This window comes from Brachionichthys hirsutus, unplaced genomic scaffold (genome assembly GCF_040956055.1).
Source record: "Brachionichthys hirsutus isolate HB-005 unplaced genomic scaffold, CSIRO-AGI_Bhir_v1 contig_748, whole genome shotgun sequence".
In the NCBI taxonomy this organism is placed as follows: domain Eukaryota; kingdom Metazoa; phylum Chordata; class Actinopteri; order Lophiiformes; family Brachionichthyidae; genus Brachionichthys; species Brachionichthys hirsutus.
The window spans coordinates 154902-180159 of record NW_027180422.1 but is presented as its reverse complement, the minus strand read 5'-3'; the positions used below and the strand labels follow the sequence as shown (position 1 = coordinate 180159).

Below are 25258 nucleotides of genomic sequence, written 5' to 3'. Positions count from 1 at the left end.
AATAGAAGCCAGCTTTACAGCTCGACCTTGCAGCTCGAGAACCCGTTGCAGGTCGATGTGTTTTTTATTCACATGCTAAACAAAACCAAGTGTTCGAAACTATTGTTGCCCCTCTGTGGTATTTTTTTTATAAAGACAATTAACCGACAATTTAATTCTACGAGAATGCCATATAGAGTTTGTAGCATGCTACATTGAAGCCTTTGTACTAAAACAGCTTTCAATCACGCAGATGGAAGAGTCAAGCTGTGGGTCTATGCTGTGACTGCCGTTGGATTCATCTTTATACTCTTCGTTATTGCATTATCATTCCTTGTCTGGTACGTACTTTTTTTTTTTTGCTTTCTTACAAGTTTCCCCACCATGCACTTTGCAATTTATTTCAGATCGCACACATTGTAGATGAGAACACTCAGAAGCAAAAGCAAATCCCCAACCGTCCGCTTTCCGCAAAATGAACCTTGTCAAGTGTGAGTTACACTCCTTGCAACATTTCCCGTGCTATGTGCTCCTGCTATCAGATAATTGGATTCTTTGTAAAGAATAAAATCAAGACGAGCCGCTCTGTGCTACTCAGACACGCTGTCAGCTTCTCCTTCTTGTCTGCTTTTTTTTTTTTCCTTCTTTAGTAATTCATCCAAAACCACAAAGACGTCCGCCCCTCCACAGAAGCCCTTGACCTTAGCCTACGATGGTGACATGGATATGTAACCAGGCTATACCGCACAAGGACACCATTGGCCTTGGATAGACTTCAGATTGTTGGCGAGCACGTTCATCTATTCCACTGATTGTTGGCCAGTCCGAGCTGGGAGACCAAGTTCTGTATTTTACAAAATGCAAAAGACAAATAGCGACGCTCTTTCGTGATGTGCTGCTGAGGGGCAATGGATCCCAGGATCAGTCCTCCCCCTGAAGAAGAGGAATTAAAGTCGAACGTGGTGCAGATGAAAGGGATGAAAGGTCTCTTGTAAGAGGAAATAACTGAACCTCTGCTTTTGTTTTTTTTTAAAACACTATCAAAGTGAATACAGGCAAGGCATTGGTTTCAGTCCACAAGAATCCTGCGAGACAAAGACTAAGTGGATCCACAGAGGATGATTTTTGACTCATTGTAATTAGAGGGGACCAGCTGGGCATTCGTCTCATGCTTATGGTGCGAGAGACAAAACATCTTGATTCAGCAGCCACTCATGATGGAAGAAGATGGAACAGCAGAACATTTGTCTCATCAGTGCTGGATGTTTGCAAAAGCAAATGTCAAAAGCCCCTTGGGGAAAACAGCCTTTTTTGAATTTTCGAGAATAACATGCTCTATGCACTACGTTAGTGCTAAATCACTTCTTTTTTCCCTTTTTTTTTCAAAATTACTTTTCTAGTGCTTTAATTGTAATTCAAGTTGTTGCCGTCAGATTGTGTCCTGTTAATGATGCCATATGTTGTGTATATGTGGAAACCAAAAGCAGGCTTGTCTTGAGTTTAACAAAACAACCATGCAGTGATTTAATTTTAATCAGTACTAAGACTCCATGGATTAAAATAAAATTAAAAACTAAAATTGTGGAATTTGTAATAAAACATGGCGGACCGCTTCAGGAATTACAGACTGTAAAACAAATAATCAAATACCAGCATGATAAAGGTCATACCTCATGTATACACATTTTCCATGCAAAAGAAAAAAAATACTGATCACCAAAACAAATGTTGAAAAGAAGAATTATCTACTGGAATAAATATGCTTCACTTTTGGCCACAGGGAAATTATGCATCATTATCTTTTTTACTCCAACACAATAAATTCCCAGTAGACATATTCTACTGGGAGAACAGTACTGTCACAGAATTATATATATAAATATATATTTATTTTTTCAGTTTCTGTTGTAGATACCAAATATTGGTATATTAATGGAGTGAACCATCTTTTATTTCTGTTCTCTACCTCATGTACCAAATAAATGTCTTTTATTCTGTTTGGAAATTTTAAATTCATGATTTGTAGAGATAGAAGATCATCCCAAAAGCATCTTAATGGACCATAAACACATTTTGTGTCATTCAGACATGTAACCTTCGGTGCATTATTCCTACGACCCAGTGGAGAATTTGGTTCCTCATACTTCAGTTGATTTTGACACTGAGCAGAGTTTATGCTGTTTCTTTTTCTGCCTCCTCAAACTGAAGATTTTGGTCTTGTGGTATTTGACCTCCTGCTGAATGTATTTTACCAGTAAATCTATAATCTTGATAGTTGTAAATATAGCTGTTACATCTAGTAACAACTGTATTATAACAGCTGATTGTATGTAGGCATGCTTAACCCATTTTGGCTGAAAATGCTCCAAGTGGCCTTGCGCAGATTCTGTTTTACAAGTTGCCAAATATTTTAGAGTAGTTTCTTTTTGGCAGTGTTTCTAAAAAAATGGCCAACAACGAGTCATGTGGTAAATGTTAGGTTAATGTGGAAATGCTGATCATTTCTAATTGCTGATTATCTGGACACATTCTGATTGTAAAAAAAAAAAGAAAAAAAAAAAAGTAACTTGATTAAAGAATTTCATTTGGTTTGGGTCTGAGAAAATCTTGAAGTACGTTCACTCATTATTTGCAGAATCATGCTATTTGTGTTACTATGGTGTGTACATGGAGAGTTGGACAGAAATGCAAATAAATTGTGGAACCATGTGAAAATAGAACATTACAATCGCTTCTCGTTGTTGTACATTGTATTGCTCCAACCATGTGAAACACTTTGGAGAGCGGTCGTTTACTTCAGTGATTTTATTCTCCTCAATAACTCTCGGGTCTTGACAAATTACAGTTTCTGATAAGCCTCTAAGGGAGAGCCCAGAAAATAAGCATCCTGCCCTCACTCAGATTCCCAATCTGATCCCCGGTCGTGTGCTTGTTGTGAGGGAAAGGGTGTTTAATTCGTTTATTTAAGGCTGTCGCTTTGGTTTAAGAGGGGGTTGAATTTGAGTGTTTTTGTCATGGTCATCCGATCAGTGGCGAAGATGAAACCTGATCTTGTCGTGTCTAATTCACTTCATTTTAATAGCTCTGCAGAATGTCCAGGTCTCAGCGAAGATATGTGATTAGTTTAACAATGGCAGTGCCTGTTTTTAATGAGGATTCATCTAATACAGCCAGCTGAACTGTATCATCCCGGTAAAACGCGGCATGCTTTGTTGAGCCACAGCCGAGCAAGATCATGAATATTTTAATTTCTGCTTGTATTAACTTTTAAACTTTTAAAGTTGTGTAACATTTTAGAAAATGAAAAAAAAGTTATTAAAGAACTGATTCTATATCCTTTCAACAAAATAGATAGATAGTAGCGCAATGAGACTATCCCGATGTTGCTTATGGACGTGGGAGTTTGTCGTGCTGTGGAGTTGATGGTATAAAGACCATGGAGTCCAGCACTGTGGCGTTGAGCGTAGTGCCACACAACGCTCAAATTACACTAATGAAGTTCTCATTAACCTCAACTGTGTTTTCTGTTGATTGATTAGCAAAATGTTCTACATGCTAAATTTACCCGGGCAAACGTGAAGTTATCATTTGGTTCAGAGCACCGTTGTGTAAGTACAAAACACTCACAGCGCTATGTGTGCAACTGCTGCCTCATCGACTGTGACCTTGTCGTGCACAGCTTTATTATAAGAGTGTTGGTGCACATTTAGGCCCATGTAAGGTGACATTTATGAACAATAAATTGAGGAACATAAGATAGCACGAGCTCATATAAACTAATAACACTTTATGCTATAAATAAATGGCTCAGAGTTCAAGCCACGTTGAACCGTAACGTGTTCAGTTTTTATTAGCTTCTCCCTTCTTATTTTCCCCAATTCTTTGTTCATTATGTGCCACCGTATGTGCACAGTACACGTATGTGTGCACAAACAGTTAACTGCTACAGGCCAATCAGAAGCTCTAGAGAAAGTGGTGGCTGCCCAACTTTTATTAGTCTCTTTTATTTCTTGTCCGTCATAAAAAACATGTTTAATACATTTCAGTGTGATTTTAGGGCCTTGCACAGTACAGGAGCTGCCTTCCCAAAAGTAACCAACAGAGGCCAGGGAGCCATTCTGATTATTTTAGTTGTAAGTGAAGCTTTTGAAGCTTTTGTACGGTAAGTTAGACCGTACAGTTTTACTAGACTTTAATAGACTTCTTTTGTGCTTGTTTAAAATGCATCTGTCTTTTATTTGCTTGTTCTTTGGACTTTGTCACATTGCCACCTCAGTTTTCTGCCTTTGCTTCATCTGTCGACACACAGAACATTTGCACTTCAGGGTGAGGACAGCATATTTGCCTTTATAAAATATTTAATACATTTCAACTTAAATTTATTGCAAACAAACACTGACTGCTTGTTTTTAGTTTCCCAATTGATAATTATAAATATTTTATAATTTGAACTTTTTATTTTTGATACAATAATATTCGACTGTCACTTTGACATTATTTTTTTCTATTTGTCATTAGTATTGTGCTTTCCTGTAAGGCAGCGGTCCCCAACCTCTTTCCTGCCACGGACCGGTTTCATGCCGTGAAATATTTTCGCGGACCGGTCGGGGTGATTTAATGAAGTTCACGGTCCTTATTCTTGTATGTCTCGCGTGGCTAAGCTACTATTTTTAGCCATATATATGTACATGATGTTCAAAGGCTTTATATGTTATAGCTATACAGTATTGTCTGAATTGTGTTCAATTAAGAATAAGCTAACTGCAGTTTTGAGTTTAAAGCCCAGCTTAATAGCAACTAAATATTGAATCAAATCAAAATCAATATGCAAGGGTTCACCAGACCACTTGCACTACAGTTTAGTATTTTATTTTTCTGTTGCCTATAAAGGACTTTGTGGCTAATTATGCAAGGATTGGATTCAAAATAAGTCTCAAATGTAATTCGGTGAAAGTGGAACTTCAGCAAAATTGATATTTAGGCTAAAAAAAGTAATATACAAGAAAATAAATTTTGCAGATTATAGTTCTGATTTATTTTGCTGCTGAGGAAAATGTTTGCATTATTTTCCAGACGTCAAGCCATGACATCTCAACTGAAGAGTTTGATTAGTGATTATAGCTGGTACTTAAGAGGCCACAGCATTTTCCTCGAGCGCTCCTCTCAGTTCCAGTCTGTGAAGGAATTCATCCACAATGAGCTACGAGCACTACACTGGCAAGGTAATCATCCTCTTCACTTTACAATGAACCATATAACCATAACACTGGGACAGGGCATGCTAAAGTCTGGAGTCCAGGGCAAAAAGGCTCAATGTATCCCATTTAAATGAGAGATTCAGTGTGTTCAGTCCCTTTGATGTCTCCACTGACCAGGATGCACCAACTTACTTGGCCTGTTGCATGGTACAAACAAGCAACTCCAGAAAGGAAAAGAAATCAAATGTTGGATGAGCAGAGGCTAGGGAAAATTAATATCTGAGGTATTTAATTTAAGTACAAAAACCGAAGCAGCAACAGGGTCCTTCTTAATAGTTCATCAGTCCCATTATTATATTACATTTAAACAGTAATTAAAGAAAAGAAAGACCTACTTCAGAGCTGGGATCTTTAATAATCAAATAATTGACCCTCAATTAATTGCCTTCCTCACGCAGTAACGTCACTGATGCTGCCATCAGTTCTCAGGTTTGGCAAAAACAGCTCCAGCAAAGATGCAGTCAAATAAGCTGTGATTCATTTCCATTTACTGCCTCCTGCTCCTGGCTTTTAAGACTGTGAAATTGAACATTGAACAGGTTACATTTATTTACCTCCTTGTCTGGATGATTACAAGGAGTGACAAAACTTGAAAGCAGGTGAGAGAGATCCATTAAACTCATATAGTCTTGATGAGGCCAAAGACAAACTGAGAGAAGAAATGTGCTTATCATTTCCCTATGGAAGCATCTGTGAGGTTGGCGCGCCGATGTCAAAATAAAAATACTGTATCTTGTAATAAACTATTCAAACGTGAATTTCCTGACTGAGCTCAACTCAACTCACTGCTGCCTCTGTGACTAAGAAGTATAACAGATGCTATTCTGAAGAGATGTGATTGACAGGTGAACTAAAATCAGGCGAGTGGCAGAATATTGTACCATGGATCAGGAACAGGATCAGACCCTCCAAGCTGAGCCACTTCACTTCACTTCACTTTTATTGATTTGTCCCTCGGAGGGCAATTCGTTTTACAGCATATACACACATTTTCCACAACATATAACAGACAAGTAAGACACAATTAAGGGACATATAAGGCACAAATTAGAGCAGCATCGTTGTAAAGGTGTTAAATACTGTACGAGATTAAAAAAAACAGTGCAAACAGAGCAGACTGGTTCCATACAGGTACACTGGCAGGCTCACCTCCTTTCTGTGGCATTCAGGGCCCTGATGGTTTTGGTTTCCTTTGATGCCATTCTTCAGTAAAACAGTAGAACAGTGACCTGATGCTGCTTTATATTTTGCACTTTTTAATTTATGCTTTCTTGATGTGTTGTTAGAGATTTACATGCAGATATTTGATCTTGTTCTCTGTGAGATATGTGTTTGGCTTGGTTTTGTATTTTACATTATATTATATGTTTTTTTGTAGCTAGCAGTGCAAAGAGGATTTAAATAAAGACATTTAATCAACATTTGATATATTGCATGCTTTTATATCAGTAGCTAATGTTACACAATGCACATGATTTGGTATTAAATTAATTTTGTCAACAACAACAACAACAACAACAAATCTGAGGAGCCACTTGGGAGCCAAAAGAACCGGCTCTCTGAAAAGAGCCGGAATGCCCATCACTAGCAAGACACAGACTTACATTTGAGACACATTTGTGGGTGTGTCACTATTCAAAACCTCGGAGTATAAATAGATTGAAAACCGTTGCCGGTCAAGCAGTTGGTGAGAGCGCTTGGTGGAGAGAGCTAGATAGCAAGATAGAAAGAGAGCGGATTATATTATTGCACAAAAACGAACCATGTCAAGCTGTCTGAAGAACGTTGACGAAATACTCCGTCGAGTAGCGGCTGATTCAGATTCAGACGAGGAATATCCAACCTCTGATGAAGATGTTCAGTCGTCCAGTGAGACGGAAATGTTCGCTGCGTCGAAGCCGAGCTGCGGCAGCGCGTCCGTGCGCCATGAAAGCCCAGAAGCAGGGCACCGTGGGGCCGAAGCTTCGCTTCGCCGTGTCCAGGGTGGCAGGAGGAGACGTCGTGGGTGTGGCGGGGGTAATAAAAACGCTCACGGTAGCGTTTCGACCGGTCGCGGGGATGGAAACAGCGGTGGAAATAGCGGGTTACGCGGAAGAAAATATTCCGCTAATGGCGGACGAGGTGCTCGCCGTTTTCCCGTAAATCCAGGCGGGGGTGGCGCTCACCGTCCCCCCGTAAATAATGAGGATGACGGCTGGGTTTACTTGAGAGATGAGAAAGCGTATCAAAAGTGGATCAGACATTTTGATGAGCCTGTTGGGTATCGTGGAGACAGGGATCTGACAAATACTGAGCCCATTGATTTCCTCTCTCTATTTTTACATAGTGAATTCTGGAGCCTCATCAACGAAACAAACAGACATGCCCCCCAGTTCTTAGAGAGGGAAGAACTCAAACCATCGTCACAGAATTTTCAGCAAACCAGCATTTGTCATATATATATATATAAATATGCATATAAAAGACAATTCATCTGAAGTCTCTGCCAATATGAAGAATGGCTCTTGTTGACTATGCCCAGAATTTGCTTCATTTGTAGACGAATGTTTTCAAATTGTTCTGTTGACTGTCCCCGATACAGACTAAATGTACTAGTTTTAAATTACCAGTATATTTTTCATTAAAGATGGCTCTTAAAAGTTGACTGAATTTCTGTACAGTTTGCTTAATATTATAACCTCATTCATTTACCAGTATTTTTTCCTCATAGAATAAAACTGGAAGAAAGTATTGACGGTTCTCCTTGTGAGAACCGAAGCATTTTCATCTTCACCACTTAAAAGGAGTTTTGCTATTGTGTGCATGTGTTATTTTTAAGGACACAAATTTGAGGCTCGCAAAGCTGATATTGGGCAATAGTTAAGTTAGTGGACGCTCGATAAATGTAAGTAGTAGTGATTGCAAGTGGAACTATTAAACATGTTTATTGAACTGCTGACATTCCTCTGGGGTCAGGGTGTGTCGGGCATCTGTTCACCCGAGACTCCGAGTTCAGGGCGTCTTCAAACTTGCTGTCTATGCATGTGTGTGTGTGTGTGTGGGGGGGTGGCTGGTTTAGGGCTTGTTGACCCAAACCCTGGGGTTCACCTCATTATCTGTTTATTGAACTGCTGGCATTCCTCTGGGGTCAGGGTGTCTGCTTTGCGATAAGTGGAATGACGTTGACCTTCACGTGCAACCGATTCATGAACTCGATGTACAGCGGCTTCAGCCCGTGTCCGGAAGGGGGGATGAAGTACAGCCAGCAGTGGATTCGGCTGTCGGGCATCTGTTCACCCGAGACTCCGAGTTCAGGGCGTCTTCAAACTTGCTGTCTATGCATGTGTGTGTGTGTGGGGGTGGGGGTGGCTGGTTTAGGGCTTGTTGACCCAAACCCTGGGGTTCACCTCATTATCTGTTTATTGAACTGCTGGCATTCCTCTGGGGTCAGGGTGTCTGCTTTGCGATAAGTGGAATGACGTTGACCTTCACGTGCAACCGATTCATGAACTCGATGTACAGCGGCTTCAGCCCGTGTCCGGAAGGGGGGATGAAGTACAGCCAGCAGTGGATTCGGCTGTCGGGCATCTGTTCACCCGAGACTCCGAGTTCAGGGCGTCTTCAAACTTGCTGTCTATGCATGTGTGTGTGTGTGTGTGGGGGGGTGGCTGGTTTAGGGCTTGTTGACCCAAACCCTGGGGTTCACCTCATTATCTGTTTATTGAACTGCTGGCATTCCTCTGGGGTCAGGGTGTGTCGGGCATCTGTTCACCCGAGACTCCGAGTTCAGAGCGTCTTCAAACTTGCTGTCTATGCATGTGTGTGTGTGTGTGTGTCTGTGTGTGTGTGTGGTGGTCGAGGGCATGTTGGTGTGGGAGTGGCTGGTCTGGGGCGTGTAAATGTGGGGGTGGCTGGTTTAGGGCATGTTGACCCAAACCCTGGGGTTCACCTCATTATCTGTTTATTGATATAGATGGGGTGTGATGATGGTTTGAGTTCTTCCCACTCTAAGAACTGGGGGGCATATCTGTTTGTTTCGTTGATGAGGCTCCAGAATTCACTATGTAAAAATAGAGAGAGGAAATCAATGGGCTCAGTATTTGTCAGATCCCTATCTCCACGATACCCAACAGGCTCATCAAAATGTCTGATACGCTTTTGATACGCTTCCTCATCTCTCAAGTAAACCCAGCCGTCATCCTCGTTTGGATTTGTTCGTTTTTCTTAGTTTTAGTTTTTTATACTTTCAGTTATTTGTCAGATGCAGGGTTGAAATATAATAAAATACTATAACTCAACAAAGGATAACATATAAAACATTTATTCAGTAATTTTAAACAACCAACCGTAGCAGTCCGCAGCATGGCTGCTAACGTGCTACAATCTCAGACTTAATACTTTATTTGCTGCTGATGATTTGCTGTCAGCGTGGATGAGCTTTCTTGCTCTTGATATCAGCGAGTCAGTATTTGGGTCCTTCAGGACAGCGTTCAGGGTGAGCTGAAGGGTGAGAGCACCCTTCAGCTGGAACTTGTTGGTTTCTCCATCTGGCAGGTCAAGCTCTGAGCAAAATGAACAAACAAATGTAAAACACACAAACACACAGTTTAATAATTATTCATGAATTAGGACTTTGTAATAACCCTTGTTTTTACAGCAGGGATAATAACGTTACTTGTTTCATGATATTTAATTTCTTACACTGTTGGCACCCTAAACTAGTTTCCCCAGGATAACCCATTTAATATTGTATATTTATAATGAAGCCCAATATTAGATCTGAAATCATGACATGACAATAACGATGATTTCAGTGTGACAATTATACATTTCAGGTTTTAGCGGATGGAGGCTCTAACATTTGTGATTGGCATTTTAGGTTTTGGATCAGAATGAGTAAAACAAATAATTTATTTCCTCTCCTTTTGGGACTTTATGGGGTTTTAATATTAATTAAAGTTTACAACACTGATTATTGTTACATTTTATATCAGCATAAAAGGTCAACAAGACTATGTTGTATGTATTTGGGACTAGAACCACTCACCAACGTGTTCAGTGTCCTCGTCGTCCGTCTCTAATCCAATCCACGGTTCATCCAGACCATCTCCAGGTCCTCCTGGCTGAGGGGGGTTCAATAAACAGATAATGAGGGAAACCCCAGGGTTTGGCGATGCTGTCGACAACAGCCACTGCTGGCAGCCAGTTATCGACCACATAGACAGCAAGTTTGAGGACGACCTGAAGTCGGAGTCTCGGGTGAACAGACTACAGATGCCCGCCCGACAGCCGAATGCGCTGCTGCCTGCATTTCATCGTCCCGTCCGGACACGGGCTAAAGCCGCTCGACATTCAGTTTATGAAACGGTCGCACGACAAGGCAGGGTTATAATAGTTTTGGATTTTTAATTATAGTTTAGTTTTAGTTAGTTTTGAATTTGTTTTCTCTAATTCAGTTAGTTTTAGTTAGTTTTTAGAGTGGATTTGTTCGTTTTTCTTAGTTTTAGTTTTTTATACTTTCAGTTATTTGTCAGATGCAGGGTTGAAATATAATAAAATACTATAACTCAACAAAGGATAACATATAAAACATTTATTCAGTAATTTTAAACAACCAACCGTAGCAGTCCGCAGCATAGCTGCTAACGTGCTACAATCTCAGACTTAATACTTTATTTGCTGCTGATGATTTGCTCTCAGCGTGGATGAGCTTTCTTGCTCTTGATATCAGCGAGTCAGTATTTGGGTCCTTCAGGACAGCGTTCAGGGTGAGCTGAAGGGTGAGAGCACCCTTCAGCTGGAACTTGTTGGTTTCTCCATCTGGCAGGTCAAGCTCTGAGCAAAATGAACAAACAAATGTAAAACACACAAACACACAGTTTAATAATTATTCATGAATTAGGACTTTGTAATAACCCTTATTTTTACAGCAGGGATAATAACGTTACTTGTTTCATGATATTTAATTTCTTACACTGTTGGCACCCTAAACTAGTTTCCTCAGGATAACCCATTTAATATTGTATATTCATAATGAAGCCCAATATTAGATCTGAAATCATGACATGACAATAACGATGATTTCAGTGTGACAATTATACATTTCAGGTTTTAGCGGATGGAGGCTCTAACATTTGTGATTGGCATTTTAGGTTTTGGATCAGAATGAGTAAAACAAATGATTTATTTCCTCTCCTTTTGGGACTTTATGGGGTTTTAATATTAATTAAAGTTTACAACACTGATTATTGTTACATTTTATATCAGCATAAAAGGTCAAGAAGACTATGTTGTATGTATTTGGGACTAGAACCACTCACCAACGTGTTCAGTGTCCTCGTCGTCCGTCTCTAATCCAATCCACGGTTCATCCAGACCATCTCCAGGTCCTCCTGGCTGAGGGGGGCTCAATAAACAGATAATGAGGGAAACCCCAGGGTTTGGCGATGCTGTCGACAACAGCAACTGCTGGCAGCCAGTTATCGACCACATAGACAGCAAGTTTGAGGACGACCTGAGGTCGGAGTCTCGGGTGAACAGACTACAGATGCCCGCCCGACAGCCGAATGCGCTGCTGCCTGCATTTCATCGTCCCGTCCGGACACGGGCTAAAGCCGCTGGACATTCAGTTTATGAAACGGTTGCACGACAAGTTCAACGTCATTCCTCTTATCGCAAAAGCAGACACTCTGACCCCAGAGGAATGCCAGCAGTTCAATAAACAGATAATGAGGGAAACCCCAGGGTTTGGCGATGCTGTCGACAACAGCAACTGCTGGCAGCCAGTTATCGACCACATAGACAGCAAGTTTGAGGACGACCTGAAGTCGGAGTCTCGGGTGAACAGACTACAGATGCCCGACAGCCGAATCCACTGCTCGGATGATTGTTTTTAAATTGTTCTGTTGACTGTCCCTGATACAGACTAAATGTACTAGTTTTAAATTACCAGTATAGTTATCATTAAAGATGTTGACTGAATGTCTGTACTATTATCTGAATATTTTAACCTCCTCATTCATTTACCAGTATTTTTTTCCTCATAGAATAAAACTGGAAGAAAGTATTGACGGTTCTCCCAAGGAGAACCGAAGCATTTTCATCTTCACCACTTAAAAGGAGTTTTGCTATTGTGTGCATGTGTTATTTTTAAGGACACAAATTTGAAGCTCACAAAGCTGATATTGGGCAATAGTTAAACATTCGAATTGGATTCGAACAAAGAACCTTTTTGATTAAGCAACAGCATGAAACAGGATTTTAAGAGCTGGTATGCTATGTGACTAGCCTTTCAAATGCACTGCATTTTATTTAATGTAAGAAGAAAAAGTTACATTTGCATTAAGGATTAGAGTTAAATACCTCTGTGGCTATTTAATGGTAGCAATCTAGCCACCCCTTCACCTGTAGGGCCCCGTCAAAGGACTTATTTCATCACACTCACACATCGCGGCGTGCAAGTAGTTGTAGGAATGAGATCGAAGCCGGAGCAGCAAACCAGGGTACGTTCTGCTGCTGTAATAAGCCGTTCAGCAGATGTTCGCACTGATCTGACATGACAAAGAATGAAAACACCAACTTTTAATAACCATCAAAAATATCGTCATTGTGCGAAATATACTTGCATTCCATCTGCTGTTTTCTTCCTGTTTGCTGCATTTGCTTCCCTCCTCATTCCTAACAGCAGCGTGATCACACGGTGGCGATCGACTGGTGTCAAACCTCCGAGGTCTTCAGCTATTCAGCAAACGTATTCTGGATGCTCATTTGCTTCATTAGCTTTAATTGATCAGTAATTGAAATTCATCAGACAGTCTTGTCAGTGCACTCCCTGCGGATGTCAGTGGGCTTTCAGCACCTGCTCAGGCTTCATTAGGGGGGGGCTCTCAGTCCATAGAGTGACAGAGCATTAGTCACTGAGATAATCAACCTCAAGACTAATGCTAACGCTTATCAACTTATAAATACCGATAACATCCGATATTAATTAGAGCATGTCTCTGGAATAGAAACATCATCATTCTATCTTCAGGAAGTTAAAAATGTTCTCCCCAAAATAAAACCGCCTATGATCAGACTTCAAAAACAACTGTGGCTTGATAATAATTGATTGATTTATATTGTTTGATACAATTAGCCTGATATTCCTTCAGTCAAACCAATCGCACCTGATGCGTGGGCCTTACTGCAACTTTAGAACGGGCTCTCCTCATTGGTCAGATCATTTGTCCTTCTGGATTTGTCGTCCTACCATATATGGCCCTCCTTAATAGGAAGCTGTGGGAAGGCTTGTTTATTCCCGGCTGCAGATCTCGCGGAATTGCCGGCGTCTGCTGCTCCTTCGAGTAAGTAAAAAAAAACAAAGCGTTCATCTTCATCCGTTATGGGTATAATGTGGCGCTAAATTGTTAGTTTTCACGCCCCAATCTGCTCTAATCACGTCGAATATTTGTCCTCAGGGGGCTGTTTCTGTTGCGTTTGGCAACAGTTGTCTAAATAAAAGCGCCGCTTTGTAATTATTGTCTAAAAATAATAATGAGCTGCATCGGCTGGACGATCCAGCGAAGCGCAGAACGTAACGGGACATTACATCAACAGAATAATAAGACGGAAGAGACCGAGTGCAGCTATTAGAATGCTATTTATAATAAACGAACATGTTTAAGACCGCTTTTAATTTGTTGTATAATATGCGTGAGTGCGCGCGCGTGTGTGTGTGCGCGATAGAGAAGAAATAATGAATAAAATCAGTCACACGTGCACTCGCTTTTTTTATGTTACACTTATTTTTACCGTTAAAGTAATCTTTCTTTCCTTTTTTTTTTTTTTTTTTTTAGATACATAACCATGACGTCACTGAGGAGCCTGGTTAGTGACGATGCCAGGTACCTGAAAAGCTTCGAGCTTTTTCTGCAGCGCTCCTCTGAGCATCAATGCATGCAGAAGTTCATCCACTCTGAGCTCCCAGCGACCCTGCAGAGGTAAAGCTGCCAACGTTCCCGTCATCAGGCGAAATCCATCCAGTCAAATGAAATAGTGTTGTTCTCCAACAGTGCGAGACGAAAGAGGAGAAATGCAGCAAGAATGAAGGAGATGAATGCCAATCTGGTGCTATTCAGAGGAGATAAAACAATTAAACCATATACCGGTATACAAAGCGCTCATAAACCAAAGTCCTCATCATTACTACTAAAGGCAAAAGGCAAAGAATTGACAGCATATATTTGACGAGTGATTGCGTGCTTCCATCGTGCTGAGCTAAGCAGTTCTTTGGCTGGCACGTGTTATTTATTAGTACTGCCTAGAGCAGCATGTCCCAAGTTGTACACACACGTATCTCAATCATTCTGATAAGTACGGCTGATTGCAAGAATACGTGAGTACTACCAATGTTTAAATGTCTATTGTGTTTCCTAGGTTGCACATATTATGTTCACTCAAATAATATCAAGCCCTCAATCAGGAGATAACGTTATATGTTGTCAACCTAAAGATTAACTAGTGGACTTCTAGATCCTTGTAAAAGCCACTGCATGGATAACGCTTCAGACCCACACCTGAGCCAAATAGTGGAATAAAAAGAACAAGCGTATTACGAAAGACACAAAAAAAAATGCTAATGGTGTATAAAAAGAATAATGGCCTCAGCAGTGAGCTTCACAGATGTGATTGGATGCTTCAACACATCTGTAGTGGAAGTTACTTCAGAATACAGTAGAATAGAATGCAATCGAGAGTCGTTGAGGCTCTTTTCCACCATTGTTGGACAAACGGAGCAGCGTCGTCGTGTTAGACAAGCAAGCTTCTCCGGTCAACAAATTATGAAATCAACAAACACTGACTCACAGTGTAGTGACAAATATTTTGACACTCACCTTTGCACAATCTGGCCCAGGCAGAAAATTCCTCTATGAATTAAAAAGCAAACCGGGACACAAAATAAAAAGGATCTTCATTAACTGGAACATCCAGCGGATCAGCAGCTGAATCCTCTGGATGTTCAGGAGCACAAATGGCAGCAATGAGTGATTTTTTCTTTTGTTTTTTTGTATTGAATATTACCGGTAAGCTAAATATAATACATGCAGGTAAACTGGAGAGACAAGTTTTACTCAGCCTCAGATTAAAGAGTTTAAGGCAGAATTGTCACTTTCACTCATTCCACAAATGCGACACACATTTGGCAGCTTGTGAATCTCCAGATTCTGATTGTTCTGAAGATGAAAACGTTTTTGTTTTTTTGTGTCTCAGCATTGGGAATGGAGCGTCCCATCTAAATGTCATCGGTGTTGGAAGTGGATCTGGTAAGAACACGCAGTATTTCTAAGACACATTCAGTGCTGATTGGTTTCAGTTGCTTATAATCAAACTAATCAGAAAGATTTATCACCCGCTAAGTTCCATATTAACTCACTCCAGGTTACGAGATGGATTTTCTTAAGATGGTTTTAATAATAGCACGGTTGTTATTAAGAATATTTTTTTAAGTATGATTTTTGATGGGTTTTGTCAGTCCTTTTTTAAGTTATGATTATTTTATACATTTTATAACGTATGATTTTATCCTCAGTTTTTGAATGTCTTTTTCTAATGGGATGTGTTACAGTTTAAGTATGAATGGAATCATTCACCTGTCCAGGGTCTGCTGGTGGAAATGACAGTAGTGAGGAACTAAATCTGGTAACAGCTTTTATTCTCTTCAGAGAGAGTGACATGTCTGTGTAACTTGCCAGCTTCACTAAAAACAAAACCTGCTTAAAAATGACCATTGCCAGTCGCTGAATACGATTCAAATGGCTGCCACAGGCACACATTATATGTAGCAGCTTTCTGTTTTTGGCTTAATTTTTTATTTGACATTTTTGTAACATAGCATTTCCTGCAAGTGATGTGAGCTATTTCTTGCTCACCTATTGCACAAGTTGAACTAGCAAACAGGGATGATATGCTAGTTAACTAATGGTAATTCCTCTTTCAATTGTGCTGATTTGGTTCTGTTATACGGCACAGTGGCGCAGTGTGTAGCACGGTTGCCTCGCATCAAGAAGGCTTCCAGGTTCGATTCCTTTCTGTGCGGCGTTTGTGTGTCTGTGTCTGCGTGGAGTTCTCCCCGGCTTCTCCAGAAAGATGCCGCGTAGGTGAATTGGTCACACCAAATTGTCCGTAGGTGTGAGTGTGTCGTTGCACGTTTGTGTGTCTTTCATGTGGCCCCCATGATGAGCTTCTTGTTACTACTTTGGTGCCTGAAGGGGAGATCGACCTTGAGATGCTGTCTGAGCTGCACCTGAAGCACCCAGGTGCTACGGTGGATAATGAGGTGGTGGAGCCCAACCCTGGGCAGCTGCGTCAATACAAAGGTAAAAGAGATTCTGATATTAAACATGGTAACCATTGTTGATTAAAGACGCTGTTGTTGCAGCGGTTACATTCCACACTGTGTTTGTGTCTGTCGCTTCAGCTTTAGTGGCAAAAACTCCAGGTTTAGATTATATCACATTTAATTGGAACGAGATGACTTCTGAAGAATTTGAGGACGAATGGAAAGAGAAAAAGATGACGAAGACGGCTGACTTCATTCACATGTTCCAGGTTGGTGCTGCCATCCTAATCCCAGACTATATTTGTGACGCGTCTAGATCATGTTTATTTTGAAGGTGCTTGACAGCAATTAATCCCATTTGGAACATTTGTCTAGCTTTGCCTTATTAAAAACACATCTTTAATTTGACATGCCAGCTCATTATCTTTGATTAAATCGACAGGTGCTGTATTACGTGAAGGATCCTGAAGCCACAATCAGCTTCTTCAGGAGTCTCCTCAACAAGAATGGGAAGCTTCTCATCTGTCTCGTGTCTGGTAATAAAATAAATCTAATCTTAAATCCCCCCCCCCCCCCTTATGCTCATTAACATAAAATAAGTTTCTGATCCATCATGAAGTTAAAAATCAAATGTATGCACAACAGCATAAAGCCTTTGGATAAATACAGACTCATAGTCTTGCTTTAATGTCACCCATTTCAGGAAAGAGTGGTTGGAGAAAGCTGTGGCAGAGCTACATGGGCCAGCTCGGTCACAAAAGAACCAATCAATATGTGACCACTGGACATATCAAATCCATGCTGGACTCCAAGGGCGTGAGCTATCAGAGCTACGAGCTGCAGTCTCAAATGGATATCACAGAGTGCTTCACCGAGGGAGACGAGAAGGGAGAGCTGCTGCTTGATTTTCTCACTGAGGTGCTGCACTTCAGTAAGACGGCCCCCCCTGAGCTAAAGGCTGGGGTCGTGGAGTTACTTCACCAGCCAGAGTGTAGCACGGAGGTCGATGGAAAAGTTGTGTTCAACAACAACATTGAAGTGATAGTAATAGATCGACTCACCTAAAATTAGACGACCAATAAAGAATATTGTGGTTTGTGGTTTGGATGAATTAGTAAAACTATTACAGTATAATTCTTTAATTACAGGAAACGTGCTGTAACTTACAGACAGAGCTGCAACGAGTTCTTTGTTTCAAAATGTATGGAAGGGGTTTAAAAACAACAACATGTGCCTTGATTTCTAGTAGCAGTTAATTACTGTCAATGTAAAGTTGGTTTTACAGTGAAGTTAAATATTTCATATGTACAGGGTGTGAGATGAGAAGAACAAGTTTGTGAACAACAGCTTTTCCTGGCATGCAGTATTTGTGTGTGTGTGTGTGTGTGTGCAAGCGGAGAGCGCGTCGTCAGTCTGATTTTCATGTTTTCAAAACACAAACAAATCATTGATTGTGCTAGTATTATTTACGGACTGACCATGGCTGTATTCATGTTCAGCTATCATCTTGGTTTTGTTAGTTTTTTTTTATTCATTCTGGGGTTGATTATTTGGGTATTGCATTGTTGTTCATTTTTTTTTGCATCTTACATTTCAGCAAAGGTGTCACAGATCAAAAAAAAAACATTATTTAGCATGCCGAAAATATCATATTTGAATTTGTAACATTTAATCTTGTTTACATGGGATATAAAAACATTTCTACGTGACTAAAATATATGAGAAATTACTATAGGCCTAAATGTGAAATTGTTCTGCACTGGGTTTGCTTTAACTGAGATAGTATTCTAAGGACTGGAAATGTCAATTAGATACATATAGGTATTTACTTATTAATAGGTAACCATGGCAACAATAGCCACTGGTATTAATATTTGTGCTCAGCCAATAAGAAATGCTGATATATGGAGTAACGGCACCATCTTGAGGGCAGCATTTGTATCTGTAGAGCATCTGTAACCGTTTATACTGTGTTGGGTCACAGGGGACTCGAGCCTATAGCAGATGACATGAGGTAAAAAAGTGGAGTCCAAACAAATAGAAATTCACAAAGGAATGGCACAGTATAAACTGAACTGGTTTGCATAGATATTATCTGGGGTATAGAGTGTCTTATTATTTTAATGTAGCCTCATATTCCATAATGTATTAAAGACATGGGATTTACTAGTCTTGCCAGTTTTTGGTTTGGACAGTGAAATCCCTTTTTATTGTGCACCAAAGCTGATATAAATCTTTGTAAACCTGTTTAGAATAAATGCCTGGCCTTGCTGCAAAGCGTTTTAGTGGTTTGCTGTATCATGTGTATTCTTAAGTTTGATGAGGTTCAAAGACATGAACAATCAGAGGCGTATTTCGTCGTTTAAGATAAATAACATAGTTTGGACAATAAAAGGAAGATCGACAATGAATGGATTCACTGTGTGAAGTGTGCAGCGAGCGAGGGGCGTTCAAGTACACAAATAATAAAAGTTATTTACAACACTTTGCCGATAGTCCGCCAAAACAATGAAAACAAAGCATTAAATTGGATCAATTGGATAGTAGTCTAATAAACATTTAGTGGACGCTCGATAAATGTAAGTAGTAGTGATTGCAAGTGGAACTATTAAACATGTTGAGTCGTAAAATGGCTTCGAAGTAAATGTTCCGTATTGTCAGTGGAGGGGATAAAGAACGTGACAGAACGGAAGTTGGGTCCGACTTTTTATTTTACACTTATTTAGAGTAAGTTCGAACTGAATAAGGACAGCTCAGCTACATTAGTGTTAACTGAGCCATACCCGGCTCAGGAGGGAGCGGCGTAAAGGTGGGCAGCCGCCGATAAACAACAAGAAGAAGAATTTCTTGTTCAGAATAAATAAAGTTACGCAATTCAAACCCGTGAGAGGGACGGCAACCGGGACGGGAGGGGGACAGTAACAGGGACATAAAAGCGTGGGACAACAATCGGATGACGGTTCTTTCTCTCCACGTCTTCAAGGTAACAAATAAATAGTTATCTTGACTTTAATTTGCATGCACATATTCTTGTGTTTGTGGTTATTTTTGTGTTTATTTTATTTCGTTCTCATTCTTTCCTTCCTTTTGCACATATAATTGTATTAGTGATTTTGTATTCCTCACTGTTAGAGTTCCTTCTATTTTGATCTCTGAGGATGTGAATGTTTTGTGTAATGTCCTGTGAGTTATGTTAATAAAGTTTGTTTTTTTTAACTTACAAACTTCTGTGTTTCATGCGTTGCAGGAAGGAATCAACCATGTCTACAGAAGCAAAGACGTCTGACAGCAGCGCTGTCCAAACTCTGGAGTTCTACCTTCAGCATTCGGGGGAGCAAAAAGCTGTGGTCGGGGGGGTCCAGGACGTCCTGCCCGGACTATTCAAAAGGTACAGGAGGAAAACCTACGAAGGCTGGGCTGCATAATAGATGAAATTATAATTTCACTGAACGACCCAGTAGACGATGTGAATATAAGTCAAGAATTTACAAGAATTCTCAGTCAAAAGTTCAGGGATGTTTTTTTATGTATTTATTTAAATGCCTGACTATTTTAATTGGGAACATTCCTGCAGTTAGGGGATGTTTTATTTTTTTTATGCTTGATTATTTTAATTGTGAACATTCCTGGAGTTAGAACCACAGTAAGGCAAAACATTATTTTCTTTCCATTGGGAAAACTTTTGTTTGTTCCCATTTCCTTTGGCAGAACATAAAAGAAAGCCGTTTTGTTACCGGTCTGCACCCATGGTTTTTGATTTAAATTGTGGCAGAATGGAGGGATATCTTGTATTGTACATATAACACATAAGTTAAAACCAAAATCATTATTAGATATGAGTGGAGCAGTGCTTTCTTCATCATTCTAGTGTGAACGTTTTTCCACCCATCTTGTGCTGATGCAGAATTGGAGCCGGTAAAAGCAGCCTGGATGTCCTCGGCGTCGGAAGCGGTGGAGGTGAGTGACGACGTCACGGCAGGTTATCGAAAAATACGTCACGGGTTTCTAACTGTGGCATGAAAACGATTCACGTGCTTAATGGTCCGGCTTTGTTTGAAGACCAGTGGTGAACCCACTCTACCGGGATCTGATCATAGTTTAGAACTGGACCAAAAAAGCAGTAACGGCCCAGTGAAGAGAAAGCTCATATCAGGAGGGAGGGAGGGTTGGATGTGCGAGACCGCAATGGCTGCTGGGATAAGTCAATAATATACTGTGGGTCAAATGAGGACAGTGGTTAGATAAGTATTGCACAGTCTTTAAGGTCAAAGTTCATTGCTCTTTTCCAAAATGAGAAGACTTTTAGGTCGCTGACTTGAACTTATTTGAATGTTTCAAATTCTCTCAAAGCCTTTATTTTGGGGCATTGCTTTTGAAGCTGACGCAGCGTCACACAGAGGCTGCCTGTTTGTTCCAGGGGAGGTGGACGTCCACATGCTCTCTCTGCTGCAGTCTGCGTTCCCCGCTGTTCCGATCTCCGCTGACATTGTCGAGGGCAGATCTCAGCTTACCGACAACTTCAAAGGTAGTGAACGTTCAAAAGCGCCACCTGTGGGAATGCTTTGGATTTTCCTTCCTCTGTCTCTCTTTTTTGCTTCCATCATTCGTTCTTCTGAACCTTTTGTGAAACAAAATCATTGTCAGAATTGTATGGAAAAGTAGGTTAGTACAGATAAATACGTGTCAGAGAAATCACATTTACTCGCGCCAGACATAAGTTAATTATATTTCGTACTGTGTTCAGCTGCTGCTTTGTTTTCACTGACTGCAGAAATACACAGAATTGGATCATAACATATTCCATCCTTGTAAACTCTCACTCTTCTTTTGCGTCGCATTCAATGCATCTGAACAATAGATGCTAATTATGCGGGGAAAAAAGGGAAGGGGGGGAGGGGCTACAATTATTTGATTTGCAATCAGATTTCAACAACGGGACAAAAATGTGTCTTCTTATGGGTTCCATTTTTGCCGCTGCTCATGCCAAAAATACAATGAGTGGCTGTTTGTTATTGTCCGTCTGCATTTGTGTTTGATCGTAACATTGAAACTCGCCGGGTTTTGTGGTGCAGATTTTGAGCACGTGATGTTTTTTTCTAGGATAATAGTGCCCTATGCTGTTATTTCCTCTACTGTTTTTATTTTGTGTCCCACTCAGCTTTGATAGCAAAGACCCCCAACCTTAAGGAGATCCCATTTGACTGGCATTCGATGAGCAGTGAGGACTACGAGAAGCGAGTCAAAGCAAAGGGGGATGTCAGGAAATTTGACTTCATACACATGATCCAGGTACAGAGTTTTTTGTTTCCCAAGCGACTGCACATTGTGGGCTTCTTTTCAAAGTTTTAATTAAAGGTCCACCGCTGTTCGCTCCTTGACAGATGCTCTACTACGTGGATAATCTCGCCAATTCCATCAAGTTCTTCCACAGCCTTCTGAAGGACAATGGCATGCTTGTGATCGTTATTGAAACAGGTAGCGTGAGCAAAGAATTGTTACAATCTGCATGTTACCACATTGAGTTTTTTTCTGTGAAAAACAACGTCCTCGATTAAAAAATAAATAATACTGATAATGATTAGATAACCAAGAGTACAGTTTTTCTTGATGTATTCTTTTCCCCCATCCACCCAGCTAATGATGGCTGGGACACCCTCTGGAAGACGTACAACAAGGAGCTCTGTGGTGACTCTATCTCAGAGTACCGTTCGTCAGCAGAGGTCACCGCGTGCCTGACGAGCCAGGGCCTCGAGTACGAGGAACACGACGTTCCCAACACCTTCGATATCACCGAGTGCTTCGAGCCGACCAGTGAGACAGGACAACGTCTTCTGAATTACATGACAGCCAAAGAAGACTTCTCCCAGTTTGCCACCCCAGAGACCAGAGCTGGCATCTTAGACCTCCTCAAGGCTAAGTGTAGCACTGAAAAGGGAGGCAGGGTGATGTTCAAGGCTAAAATGAGCTGCATAATCGTTCATGCTTGATTTTGTGCTCTGAGAGAATAATTCATTTCTCTTTTATGCAACCATTTAACCCAGAGCGACACATTTTATACGTTTCAGTACCTGTAGTCTGTCTCCTTTTATTGATGCTGTGTAATGTAATGATCGATAAAAAGAATTCATTTTGCAGCACAATCAATGCCTCAGAATGTTCATGTTCAACAGAAAAGCAGAAGTTCTGCTCTTTGAAGCACGACTTCACTCTCACTTATCCTTTTTAGTCCCCGAAGCGAACTATTTTCACCTAAAAGTGATGAGCACACCTAAAAAACAAAAACAAATCAATCAATCAATCTACAACAAACAGCAATATTGTCAGGATTGATCTTTTGATGTCAAAATACAAGGTGTTCCTTTGTTACTATCTTTGACACCAGCCGGTTACAAGTTCTACGCGATAACAGTTCAGAATACAAAGAGTGCAAAATGTAGATCTGAGGAACTCTAATGAGCACCAATTGGAACCTGTTCTGTTCTCGTCCCACACATGGTGTTTGACGATGCAGCTGAAATGGTGCCTACTCGCTGTCCATCCATTGATGATTCTGGATGGCTGTGATTGCATGCATGAGGTACATGAGGTGAGCTCTGCTCCCTGAGGTTGGGTAATGTTTGTAGTATTTGTAGTATTTGCTCAGAGTCATTTGGTGGAGTATTTTATGATGGCAGACCCAACCGTCTTTCTCTGCCATACCTCATGTGGTGCAGATATTAGTACGAGTACAGGCATGATTTTTTTCACTCACTGGATAGAGACAATGTTCTTCTTGATTACAAGGTTGGTTATAGCATTTTAAAAAGAATTTAAAAGCAACTGAAAACAAACGTGTCTAGACAATACCTTATAAGTATTTATCTCTATTTCATTTTCTCATTATCGTGTCAATATTTAAAATCTTTTCCTTTGTCTCCTATATTATGGCCACACTTTGTGACTATACTGATGTAGCAATTAGCTCTATAAATACATTACATTCATAATTACCGAATGGCAGCGTTCTTGAGCAGCTGGTAAACGCAGCGGAGCAGCTGCCTTGGTTACTGGAGAGCGAGGTATTTCCCTCAGGAGCTGCAGGAGGCTAAAATGAGCTTCACGTCGAGCAAATGTCAGACAAATTCACTTCAGATCAGTGCTCATGTTGCTCTGGATCTGCTGAATGTGCACGTAGTCGACTGTTTGTACAGTCCACATAAAAGGTTGTGTCATTCTTGAGTTCACGCTCTGCTGGTACTGGAGCAGGAAATAAAGACAGAACCTCGACTGATGGAATTTTGAGGTCAGGCAGAGAAGCACATTTGATTACAGCATTTTAATGATTAATTAAATGTTCATTTAAAGCCATCTGTCTGTCACGAAGCAGGAAATCAGGGCACAAGATGTATGTACGCAAGACCGGACCAAATATTAATAGAGGAATTAATTAAAACAATTTAAAAAAGCTTTTTAGCTGTGGCTGGTATGAGCACAAGTATGAAGTAATGGTTTTTATAAAAGTAAGTTGTGAGATGATGAAATGAGAAGGTTTTGGTGTTCAGTCTCTGGGACTCTGATGCTTTAAATGTTCTCTCTATGTTGTCCTTGGGTCCCCCAGAATGATTTAACTCTTACTCTGTGTAAGCTAGTAGATTTATATAAGTCCCACATGCTAAGCCCTCTGGACCCACTGGAAATAGAGACTGTCATGCGTGTCCCTGTTTGGACGGCTGTAACATGTCATGCTGCAGGCGTGGATGGAAGCCAGTTCCAGTCCCTAATAAACTCCTTAGACATCATTTCAATGCGCACATTTTAACTTAATGGTAATTAAAGAAATCTGGTCACATGCTCCGATGTGGAATTGACTCAGCTATATGACGACGCTTGTTATAAATCTCCCTCTCTAATATTAAATGCACAGTTGGCGGAAACGCAAGTGTATACCCATTTCTTTATATATATATCTTGATAATATCTGCAATTCGGATCCGATCTGGATACAATTGGGTGTAAGATAGAGGTTCCCAGCCTACAGGATTGTGTCATAAATACAAGGTCAATAATGAACCGAGATATTGTGGAACAAATTATGAAGCTCCATTGACTGCAATGTTAATGAAAAGTTAAAAAATGATCCAGAATCCAGGATCTCTTCTGGATCTTCAACACGATTGAATCATCTGTTCCTGGTAACATTCCCAAAATTTCCTGAAAATGTCATCAAGAGCCGTCCAGAACCGTTTGAGTTATATTGCTAACAGAAAGACAGACAGACTCCTTTAAACATTGGTTTCCCCATGATGCTTTTCATCTCAGAGCCAGCAGGTGGCAACAAAATACAAGTTGTCGTCTTCATATGCATTTGCGCGGCATCTCCAGCAGAGGGCGGACTAATCTTACATGTGGACATAACAAGACAGCCGGGAGAGCATCAACTTTTAACAGACATCCTAAAACAATCTGTAATGTGTGAAATATAATGAGGAATGCATCCTCCTAGAGGTCTAATGCGAAACATTTCAAACAGTGGAAAATGACCAACGTCACGTCAAACCGCCAAGGTCTTGTCTCGAGCTATCGCGCAAATGGATTCTGGCTGCTCATTTACCTCATTAGCTTTAATTGATCGGTAATTGAAATTCATCAGAAATTCTTGTCAGTGCACTCCCTGCTGATGTCAGTGGGCTTTCAGCACCTGCTCGGGCTCCATTACCGGGGGTCCTCGCTGGGCCCCCCCTCC

At 40.6% G+C, this 25258-nt stretch overlaps 2 protein-coding genes across 2 annotated transcripts; both read left to right on the top strand.

Annotated features, from left to right (window-relative positions):
* Nucleotides 1-14063: 14063 nt before the first annotated feature.
* LOC137914819 (histamine N-methyltransferase-like) lies at nucleotides 14064-17697 on the top strand. The gene is made up of 6 exons (XM_068758313.1): nucleotides 14064-14197; nucleotides 15468-15520; nucleotides 16466-16573; nucleotides 16675-16805; nucleotides 16979-17072; nucleotides 17240-17697. Exons 1-6 carry the CDS (start codon nucleotides 14064-14066, stop codon nucleotides 17599-17601), a joined length of 882 nt encoding a protein of 293 aa, XP_068614414.1. The 3' UTR covers nucleotides 17602-17697.
* A 1779-nt stretch (nucleotides 17698-19476) lies between these two features.
* On the top strand, nucleotides 19477-22603 carry LOC137914822 (histamine N-methyltransferase-like). The gene is made up of 7 exons (XM_068758317.1): nucleotides 19477-19519; nucleotides 19784-19924; nucleotides 20441-20493; nucleotides 20954-21061; nucleotides 21695-21825; nucleotides 21918-22011; nucleotides 22171-22603. Exons 2-7 carry the CDS (start codon nucleotides 19797-19799, stop codon nucleotides 22521-22523), a joined length of 867 nt encoding a protein of 288 aa, XP_068614418.1. The 5' UTR covers nucleotides 19477-19519; nucleotides 19784-19796; the 3' UTR covers nucleotides 22524-22603.
* Nucleotides 22604-25258: the final 2655 nt, after the last annotated feature.

What these genes read in the sequence shown, in the direction of transcription:
- LOC137914819 (XM_068758313.1), top strand. Translation starts at nt 14,064, where the DNA reads ATGACGTCACTGAGGAGCCTGGTTAGTGACGATGCCAGGTACCTGAAA. An exon ending in CGGTGTTGGAAGTGGATCTG is followed by an intron (nt 15,521 to 16,465) that starts GTAAGAACACGC and finishes TGGTGCCTGAAG; the next exon opens with GGGAGATCGACCTTGAGATG. An exon ending in TCTCATCTGTCTCGTGTCTG is followed by an intron (nt 17,073 to 17,239) that starts GTAATAAAATAA and finishes CACCCATTTCAG; the next exon opens with GAAAGAGTGGTTGGAGAAAG.
- LOC137914822 (XM_068758317.1), top strand. Translation starts at nt 19,797, where the DNA reads ATGTCTACAGAAGCAAAGACGTCTGACAGCAGCGCTGTCCAAACTCTG. An exon ending in CGGCGTCGGAAGCGGTGGAG is followed by an intron (nt 20,494 to 20,953) that starts GTGAGTGACGAC and finishes TGTTTGTTCCAG; the next exon opens with GGGAGGTGGACGTCCACATG. An exon ending in ACTTCATACACATGATCCAG is followed by an intron (nt 21,826 to 21,917) that starts GTACAGAGTTTT and finishes GCTCCTTGACAG; the next exon opens with ATGCTCTACTACGTGGATAA.